Source organism: Pistacia vera, unplaced genomic scaffold (assembly GCF_008641045.1).
Source record: "Pistacia vera cultivar Batoury unplaced genomic scaffold, PisVer_v2 Contig518, whole genome shotgun sequence".
Classification (NCBI taxonomy): Eukaryota; Viridiplantae; Streptophyta; class Magnoliopsida; order Sapindales; family Anacardiaceae; genus Pistacia; species Pistacia vera.
The window spans coordinates 193644-204591 of NW_022196355.1; the positions used below are offsets into that span (position 1 = coordinate 193644).

General features: G+C 31.6%; 1 protein-coding gene across 4 annotated transcripts; it reads right to left on the reverse strand.

Annotated features, from left to right (window-relative positions):
• Positions 1 to 1518: 1518 nt before the first annotated feature.
• On the reverse strand, positions 1519 to 9667 carry LOC116106495 (protein DETOXIFICATION 24-like). 4 transcript variants are annotated; one of them, XM_031392856.1, is made up of 10 exons: positions 9455 to 9667; positions 6084 to 6324; positions 3811 to 4352; positions 3617 to 3703; positions 3208 to 3264; positions 2883 to 3121; positions 2669 to 2787; positions 2483 to 2569; positions 1805 to 1855; positions 1519 to 1746 (listed from the first exon to the last, which is right to left on the reverse strand). In XM_031392856.1, exons 2-10 carry the CDS (start codon positions 6315 to 6317, stop codon positions 1705 to 1707), a joined length of 1458 nt encoding a protein of 485 aa, XP_031248716.1. In that variant the 5' UTR covers positions 6318 to 6324; positions 9455 to 9667; the 3' UTR covers positions 1519 to 1704. The 4 variants fall into 4 exon arrangements, with proteins under 4 accessions (XP_031248716.1, XP_031248717.1, XP_031248719.1 ...); XM_031392857.1 differs by having other exon boundaries at positions 6084 to 6339; XM_031392859.1 differs by lacking the exon at positions 6084 to 6324.
• Between the last annotated feature and the right edge of the window lie 1281 nt (positions 9668 to 10948).

Here is a 10948-nt window from a genome sequence, read left to right on the forward strand (position 1 = left end):
ATATCAATAATTATACGCATGTAATTTGCTATATTAAATTCCCTTATAAAATTGAACACAGGCAATCAACCTCAGTAAATTTAATTGAACAATAAATTACCAAAAATACCCTTAAATAAAATACGTAATTTTGCTAATTAAATTCCAATATAAAATTAGGCATAAGCAACAACCTCAGCAAATATAATTGCACAACAAACTTACCAAATTGCTTTCACATCTAAAAAGATGAAAATGCCCCTTAAATCAAAATCCTCAAACTACCGCCTATATGTGCGACCCATGGGCTCTCTAATACGTTGGCAGTAAGTAGTTTCACAATTAACCACCAATTAATCGTCTCACTACGCACATACCAAGATTGGCTTCTAGCTAGGCATTATGGTCACCCAGATATAGAGATCAGCGGAGTCTTGATACATGTCAACGGTATGATTACCATACAATCAAATTTTTTCAACAATTGTTATCTCATCAAGGATGAGGCATAGAAATAGTACCAACCTCAGATATCCTTGATAACTTGGTATTCAATTACTAGACGAACGACTGGAATAATAAATTAGATTGAGCGACAACTCAACCCCACTGTGGCCACATTTATTGTCGTTGCCAATATAACCAAACTACGTAGTGAGATAAATTTTGTCATACTTGAGAATGATGGATCTCGAGAGCTACGTAAGTCTGAGAGAGTACGCCATGAGCCCGAGAGATATGGTTTCCTCATGACTCAGCACAACGATATACAGGTTTATCAGGGCAATGAACCTAGAACCTACGATGATGCTATATCGAATTCAGATTCCTCTAAATGGCTAGAAGCCATAAAATCTGAAATGGACTCCATGTACTAGAACCAAGTATGGACTCTGGTGGATTTACCCGAAGGGGTTAAACCCATAGGATGTAAATGGGTCTTTAAGAAGAAAACTGATATAGAAGGTAATGTGCATACCTATAAAATAGGCTAGTTGCCAATGGTTTCAAACAAAAGCATGATATAGTCTATTATGAACCCTTTTCGCTAGTAGCAATGCTAAAGTCCATTTGGATAATGCTTGTAATAGCTGCATACCATAATTACAAGATTTGGCAAATGGATGTTAAAACTACTTTCTTGAATGAAAACCTTGTAGAGGATGTCTACATGACACAACTCGATGGTTTTGTTTTCGAAGGACGAGCAAAAAAGGTATGTAAGTTGCAAAGGTCCATATATGGACTTAAGTAAGTTTCAAGGAGTTTGAACATTCGTTTTGATAAAGTAGTTAAAGAATTTGGTTTCATCAAAACAAAGATAAGCCTTGTGTTTATAAAAAGTTCAGAGGAAGCGTAGTGATATTCCTAGTATTGTATGTTGATGACATACTATTAATTAAGAATGATATATCGAACTTGCAGATGGTAAAGACTTAGTTATCCAAGTGCTTCTCCATGAAAGACTTAAGAAAAGCAACCTACATCCTTGGTATCAAGATCCATCGAGATAGATCATGTAAGTTGTTTGGCCTAAGTTAGAGTATATACATCGACAAGATATTGAAAAGATTCAATATGGAAAAATCTAAGAAAGGGTTTCTTCCTATTTCACATGGTATTATCTCAAAGGGCATGTTTCCTAAAACACTCATTAAAGACGATGAAAGTTGCTGAAGTAGTTAACCAAAAATTTACAAGAATTCAAGCCATTCAATTGTTGTTTTATTGGAGATCTTGCTCACAGTTAACTTTAAAGATTGATTCCTTATATATATATATATATAGAAGGAATCAATCTTTAAAGTTAACTGCCATTGGATTCATCTGAAGGCTTCAAGAGCCACTTATTCAGTCGTGCTGATGCTTCATTCACCTAAAACAGCCAATAGTAGTATCATCAGATATATATAAAAAATCTTTTCTTTAAAAATCGCGGGAATTGTGTTTAGTAAATAAATTTTGAAAATTGCTTTAATTTTTAAAAGCTATAAATATAATTTTGATAAATTTAATGTGCAAATTGTATAGTAAATGACCATTTTTCTCAATATGTTTTTATCGTTTGAAATTAGTATTTTTAACGAGTATTCAATAAATTAAAAAAATGTATTAAAAAAATTTGTATTCAATAAATTATTATTTAATTAATAATTTAAGAATGATTAAAATGGTTATTCAATGAATTAAGTTTTTGTGTAAAGTTTATACTGTACTTAGAAGAATTATATAAAGTTATATTTTTCATTTAGATTTACAAATTAACTTAAAAAATAACTTCATTTTTAAAAGTTACCCTTGCTAACTTTTCATATCTTTTTATAAATATCGTTATTTTATAATCAATTTATCAAACACTTTTATGATTATAATTTATGAATGAAGTGATTAATTAATTTTTTAAGCTACAACAATCTCAATCATAGGATAAACATTTGATTAAGACCGCAGGAGGAGTGATGATACTATTCAATCAGATTTTTAGAAAATTTATATCATTTACCTGTTGATCCCAATCGGTTTTATAGGTGATATAGCCAAGTACAAGTACTTGCGTTACAACTCCAAGCAGCATTCCAATCCATATACCCTGTGAAATCATATAAACAAAACTATTGTTTGTGAAATGAACAAAGACAAACCCTTGCTAATTTACAGAACAATCGAATTAAATGACACATCCGCCTACCTTAACTTTCATATTGGCTACATATGCGAGAATAATACCAACAGGAATGCCAATGAAATAATAGCAACAAATGTTAACATATGCAACCACAGTCTGCCGCCCGGCACCTACTGCCACCCCTGCAATTAACAATTTACATGTTAACTATATGAAGTTAATCTTCTAAATTAATTTTTTTACAAGTTTTATTGTCTGCATAATCTAAATTGCATGCCTGAGAGTACTGCCTGGATGCCATTGAGGAAAACTGAGAAAGCTAGTAGTACAGAGAGGCTTGAAACAGAAGCTATTACTACCTCACTACTTGTAAAAATCTTAGCAATACCATGGCTGAACACTAGACACATTATAAAAAAGAACATTCCAATACTCGCTGTGGTGCTAATTGCAACTTTCACAGAAAATTTTGCGGTTTTCGCATCTCCTTTCCCCAATTCATTTGAAATTCGCACACTGTAAACATGATTCCATTTTATGTAAGAGTAACTATCACCCTCATTCATAATGGTTTATGGAGATCTGAATAATGAAAGTCATACCTAGAGCCAGCCAGAAAGCCAAAGCACAACATAAATTCCCAAGATATGATGTTGAGGCTACAATGTGAAATCAAATTAATTAATTAATTAGCTTATGTTTGGAATCATAAGGCAGTAAGAAAAACTAGATTCGGTGTAACACTGCCACTCACTGTCTAAATATTATCCTACCCACTTTTATGGTGGAGCTTGGACTTTTCTTTTACCCACCTCAAATAGTGGGGCTCAAAGCTACTCTTAATTCGATTCCAAGGATAAAGTCTTGAGCTCGAATCAAAGAGGGACATGAATTGTGCCTCACTATTTAAGGTGTGTAAGAGACAAATCCCAGTCTCATCATAAGAACCGGCAGGATAATATCTTGATAATGAGGACTTGATATTATATTCAGGTACAAATTTAAACTCACCAAATAGAGAAGGCTGAAATCTCACTTGTGGCATTTTTCATATATCCTGCCACTAGGACCAGAATAGCATTGTACCATAACTCTAAGCTATAATGGATGATAATTAAACACACAAGAGGAACAAAAATGAAAAGTTAATACTTTATGATAATGGAATTACTAAAAAGAAAATCTAGAGAAATTAATGCACTTACCAAAGCATTACACCTGACGATATTGAGAGCTTCAAAACAGGAAGTAAATCAACAAAAGCAGCCAAACTGAATCCATTCCAAGTATTGGGACACCAACCGCCAAAGATATAAACAAACTCTCCAATTACTATAAACCAACTAGCTATTATCATTGCACTCATGGCACCAGGAATACCAAAGTTTAGTACGTTAACAAAAATCCATGACAAGAGCACATGAATAACAAATGCAACGGCTGAAAGCCACCCAACGATGATGTTTTTGAGCTGTGCTTGTAGGTACTTTTGGATGGTCAAACAAAAGATGAAAAAATAGAGAATGGGGATGAACCATAAGGAGATGTATCCGGCTTCACTAGCGATGTCGGATTCTTCACCAAGCAGCTTGAAAATGTCTCCAGCGAATATGAATATGGGAAGCAATACGGTTCCAGTAGCAATATTTATAATCCATGATCGCTGCAAGTATATGCCCATCATATGGTATTGTTTTGCTCCAAATGCTTGCCCACATAAAGTCTCTGTCGCACTTGACATGCCTAGCTACAAAATTGATCATAATAGAAAAACCATGTTAATTAATTGCTTGATTGTATAAGCCAAACTGATCATATAAATATGTTCTAAATTAAACCTTCTCACTTCTGCATAATTAATTTTTCCTCTCTATGCTCCATATGCCTAATCATTTTGACCAGAAAAATTGTGCTGATGGGGGAGAGCAAACACTACTGTAGTCGCCAGCATAAATATTACATTGTGCTCGATATTGGCTTATAACAAGCCCAAAGAAATGGACATTTATAAATAGGGATGAACCTAGGAATTTAATTTAGAAAGGGGAAATTTAAAATAAAATAATATCAAATAAGGGAAAAGTAAAATAAATAAATAAAGGTTTCTCCTTCCATCACATCCCTATTTATATTACATATATGCATGATTTCACGTTATATAAATTATAGGTGAATGATTACATGATCTTGGTGGGACAAGAGTATTTACATTTTGGGCCACTGGTAAATGTAGCCGAATGTAAATGCAGATGTAAATCCGAAAATAATATATTACTGTTTATGTAGAGCATCTAATTACTGCTCACTTTTATATTTTAAGAAGAATTGTGTTTTTTTTTTTAATTTTCAATATTTTATCTTTAATAGTTTTATATTGAAATAGATTACAAAATAAAAAACCATAATTAAAACCGGGACCAGCAGTGGCCCAAACTTCGAGGTAATTGACTGGGCAATAGCCCATTCTAAATTTTGTGGGGGAGAACTGATGGGCCATAATTGTTTGCCACTAAACAAAAACTTCACAGGGACTATTGTATATATTATAAAAGGGACCAGCTACAATAGGAAGAAGCTACATCATAGTGAAAGGTATGACAAAAGCTATACAGAATTGATGCTCTTTATCTTATAAAAGCTAGAAGAAGTTGATACCCTTTAAAACAATCCATGCATATCACGATTTTGAATAAAAACAAGTAGAAGCTAAGAGTAACACCCTTTTGAACATTGGGAGAATTTTTTTACTACCCTTAAAGCTTTTTAAATCGATCACTCAAGTCTCAATTGACAACTTTTACACTTTTTATTAAATGTACCTTCAAAGTTTTAAAACTTACATAAATACAATTTTGCTCTAATTTCATTATATCTTCTATTATGATATGTAGGTGAAATGATAACTTTGGTCTTGTAAGAAAGTGTTGGTATAAAATGTTAAACTTTTTTTTTTTTTTTTTTTAAACTTTTTTTTTTTTTTTTTTTTAATAACTAGTGTGTCTAAGCTAGCTTACGTGCACCTCAACTAATCCCTAAAGTCTATTAAATACCCTATAAGCTCAATGTTCCAAGTAAACGACAAATGTGATAGATGGTCTCAATGTGATTTGAACCCAAGAAATCAATAAAGAGAGCAAACTTTCTTGACCACCATATCAACCCATTGGGATTAAAATGTTAAACTTTTAGTCTAATAAAAAAGTGTTTTGTAAACCTAATTGACAATGTAATAAAGTTATGGCAAAGGACTATCTGTGATAAAGATTTTAAACTTTCAAGATCCATTTAATAAAACAAAGGGGAATCATTGTACTTTTTTCAAACTTTTGAGGGTCTATTTGTAAAGAATGCTAAAGTTGTCTTCTAGTAATAAGTTCAGAAACCTTAAGGGTAGTCTATGATATTTTCCCTTTAAACATAACATAGAAATAGAAATTAATTAAGCATAAGATAAAAGTAGAAGAATATAAAATCTTACCAAAATCCCATTTGCAAATCTGACAGCAATGATTTGGATGAGGGCATAAGCAGCAAGTTGAACCTCCCCAATATGTCCAATAAATCCTTGTGTAACCACAAACATACCATATTGACTCACTCTTGCTAACATTGCTGGAAGTGCAATCCTCCATAGTTTTTTAGACTCTGCCCAAATCCTACCTTTTAAATTACTATCATCTTTTGCTTCTGATCCCAGAAGCCTCTCTTCCATCTTAATCCTTCAATAAAAGCATCTATGTAAATCAAGCTACACTTTTTCGTTAAAAATTATTAATTATATAACGAAAAATGGGAAATTGCGTAATCTAGTAAATTTTAAAAGATTTAAGTGTTCATATATATAGAAGAGATTAATCTCAAATCTTATTACGTAATTGACAATGCATAATCTGTATTATTTACTTTTATTTAAATTTATTATCATTTTCTGTTTAAATATTATCAAACAAAATATTTTATATCATCCAAATTACGTTTCTCCTAATGTTACAACAATTACTAGGGATGTAAAACCCCGAGCCTGAACCAGGCTCACTCGACCTCAACTCAGGTTTTTTCTTAAAATCAAAGCCTAGGAAAAAGCTGGGGTTTTGTAAACCCGTGTTGGGCATGTTTGGTTAATATAATAATATGGGTAAAAATCCATATTAGGTCATAGATAGGCCCAACCACAATTGGCACAATGCCACGGCCTACAAACAATTGGCTCTACGCCTCGCAACCTAACCAAGGTTGACACTACCTCAAAGCCCTCCCGTAGAGGATCCACTTTATGAAGTGGCTAATTTTAAAAGTTGGTCCGTTCTACGGGTCGACGCGCTTTATGATCTCCATGAGACAATCCACTCCACGAACTAGGTTACTCTACAAGTCGGGCCACTCTACAAACTAGACAACTCTACGAATTAGGCCATAAATACTCCGGCATATCAGTTACTTAGTCTATCATCAACTCTATGAATTAAGTCTCACGTCTCTTTAATTGAGTCATAACGAACTCCAGGTCTCTAGTCACATGACGTGATACTCGGAAAGAGATTGCAACGTCTTCACCAAGTTAAGTAGATGTAGAGTCGATGTTCACTCCCCAACGAGACTCTAAGTCTCATGGAAGCTCTAACCACTTCAGCTTCCTATAAACACCAAAGTTGACCCCCTTAGAAGGGACTCAAAACTTACTCTAGACTTGACTTTTACATTGCCAAATTCTCTCTTTATACTCTTACTCACCGTCGTCAATTCTCACTGTAGAGTCAAGTTATGACCACTATACAACGGTTGTTGTGCCATAATTCCATGTTCATGATGACTTCTATCACCTCTAACTCTTCATTTCCTTTACTTAGTTTCCTTCTACTTGTGCTAATTTGAGCGTCCGATTACTTATGGTAGACACCACATCGGTGTCAAGGACTTTGCATTCATCTTTCCTTTCTTTGTGTCTCTGCTCGTTGGTTTAGCAGGTTGTCGGTGGCCTCATCCTCACAAAATCAAATGTATAATTTTTTACCGTCTACAATAAATAGGGATTTTTTTTTTTTTAAAAAAATTTGTTATAAATGGGGCCTAGTGTAATTTAAAGGGGTTTATTAAAATTTTACTTTATTGAAGATAGTTGAATGTTATTTATAAGGGGTTTTGGTAATTTTTTAGAGGGCAACCGTAAATTTGAAGGGGATTTTATGAAATTTTAATTAGAGGGTTATATATAATTTTACAAGCCTTGTTTAATATTCCTGTCCGGGACCTGATTTTCCAGGCCTGGGCCCGAGTGTTACAAAAGCCTGGACCCGGTTTTTTAACATCTCTAACAATTAGTTATTCATAAGTTTAAGAGTAGAGTCTTTAAAAAAAAATTAATTACTATTTATTAAATTTAACCGCACATGATAATTAGTTCTCTATTCATTTTTGTACATTTTCTAAAAGGTTGTTCTTAAAATAATATTTGTGTTTTTTTCTTATTATATTGAGTAGTATTTTTTAAAAAGTTGAATTGAGTTATTATTACAAGGGAAGATTTGAATTTAAAAATGTGTTTGATAAAATTATTTTTTTAATCATTATATTTGTTAATTTAGTTAAACACTTTCTACAATAAAAGTTTTAAAATTAACAAAAACATTTTATCCACCCATTAAATATTGACAATCGATTTTATAATTTTTTTTGAATGTTTAGTTAAATTAATAAATTTAAAGGGTTTAAAAATAATTGAAATAGAAAAAAAGTGAAAGAAAATAAATATTGTATTTTAGGTAAAATAAGAATAAAATAAGGTAAAAATATTAAAACAACCACAGCAATTACTTTTTAGAAAATTAAAACAAAAAAATCAAATACTAATAATGAGATGAGATAAGAATAGTACTAAGTGTCAAAAAGAACTAATGTCAAGTTACTATTTATTCTCTTTCCCAAAATATTTTCCAATGTAATAATGATGACGCTTCGAAATAATACACCCTCTTTTTAATGCAATTTAATCATCATCACCGTTTGTGTTGTAATCACGTTCAGTTATAGATATATAAATCTTAGAACAACAGCGAAAAAATAATTAATAAAAATAAAATAAACAAAAATATACATCCCAACAAATAAATTTATTAGAGAGTAGATTTGTTAATTTATCCAATATATATATATATATTATGATCAAGAATGTCGACACAAGTTTATACATATCTCAAACTATTATCCAATAAGAGTTAACAGTGACAATCTCCCTATTAACCACTGAGAAAAAATTTAAACTTAAAACTTCTTAACTAAAATACTCAAATGTCTGTATAGAAGCAACCCAGAGGTAATTTCCAATATTATTATTTGAAAATAAAAGTAGGAGGGAGGAAGATTAATTTATTTTTTCGTCGGTAAGCATTCACTTGAAAGGTAGCAAATAAAATATCAATTAATGGAGGTAGGTTTGGTATTAATTAATTAATTCTTAAAATCAAGCGAAGAAAACATGTCGTTTGGAAATCCGTGCGTATTGCATAAATGCATTGGACTGATGGTTGAACCTTATTCTGCTTGAAAGTTGTTGAATGAACACCATACTTGACATCAACAATAACTTAGCCATGAAAAATATAAATTTGCAGAAAATCAAATAAAAACTTCAAGTATTAGATGAACGAAGTTAGTACTGTTAGTTGATCAGAATCAGCAGTCGGCTGGTAGGTTTGACAAACAAATCAAAATAATAATAATAAAAAAATAAATGGCGAAGAAGAGAGAGTTCATGTTGAATGCAATCTATATATCATGTAAAAAGAGCAACTGACACAGAAAGTATTATAGTGCTTTTTGGAGAAAGAAGAGAGATATGAGAAGGGAACTTACTTGGTCTTGGATTTGAAGTTGATATTAAGAGAATCGCTTCTGCGATTGTGTTGATAGTTCAGAGACTTCAGACATGAGAATGTTTTGCCCTAGTATTCATATCCCAGTAGAGAAATGAGAGACAGAGACAATCAAATGGGGAATAGTTTCTTGAAATCTAAAGAGCTTTAATTCAGAGGAAGAGAGAAGAGACAGTTCAAGAAAAATATTGTGGGGAAGGTGGGGTTTGCTGTATTTTTTAATGAAAACAAGCATAACATTAATAATCAAGCACGTCTCCTTCAATTTTTTTATTTTTTATCTCAACAGTACCAGAAATTATGTTATATATATAATAGATTAAATCTCAGTGCTTACTTAAAAGAGTATGGAGTGACGTTTGCCAACAAAAGAAATCTATATATACGTACAGGATTGCAATTAGGTGATTTAAATATTTTAATTTAATTTATGACTGTCATAAATTAAATTAAAATATTTAATACCAATCCAATATCCCTTATTATCATTGAATCAACAAAAACAAACGATTCAAAAGTAATATAAGAACATACATTTAAATATTAGAGTTACAGTATTCTGACTGACTGATATATATATAATAAAAATAAAATAAAATAGTGAAAGAATTTAATTAAACAAATGCGCCACAACCATTAAGAGCGGATCACAAAGTAGATGCCAACCTTTAGAAAAGAAAAAACAAACGAATCCACAGCTTGAATAAAGCTCAGTCAATTTCAGAATGAATTGTGCACTGTTCATTACTTCTCACGTACATAACATTTATGTAGTCATTCCATGATTTCAATGGTCTTTATTGATTCGATTAAGCTAATTTACACCACTTGGACGTTTTTAAAATGTCTATAATAAGGGTTCGTTTGTTATGTTAATAACTATTACTCGACGTGGGTTTTATTTTTTTAAATAATTTATCTTAGGTTCATAAACTTTTGTCACACAAATTTTAATTCCTTTGTGAATTACCAATTCAAATAGATGGAGAAAAAAAACATATATAGCCAGAAGGCCCAAAACATGAAGTCACGATCAAAGAGATTACTTTTTTTTAATTCATATAAAAAAGCTATTTACGTCTGTCAAGTCTCTACCAATTATTATAGAGTTTGACCAGTAACTGCACGATTAAGATTGAGAATCTGAGCCCAATCAATTACCATTCGTCTTGTAACTCTTGTTCTGAAGGGAGCTACCAAATTCCCTCTGTGAAGGGTAAATTAATTCAAGTTCCCAGGTTTTCACGGTAATCATAAATCTTTTATTAATTTACAATCAGTCATGTTTACTAAAAATAGATCATGTTTGATCAATTACGAGTTAAGAGAAAATTATTAAAAGTGTTTATCAATAAATCTTTATTAAGGTTTTAAATATGAGAATAAATAATACAGCTCTGATTTACCATAATTACAATTGAACCTTCTGTTTCGATTGGATGTAACTCTCAAATTCCATTAAAATTGAGCGAAT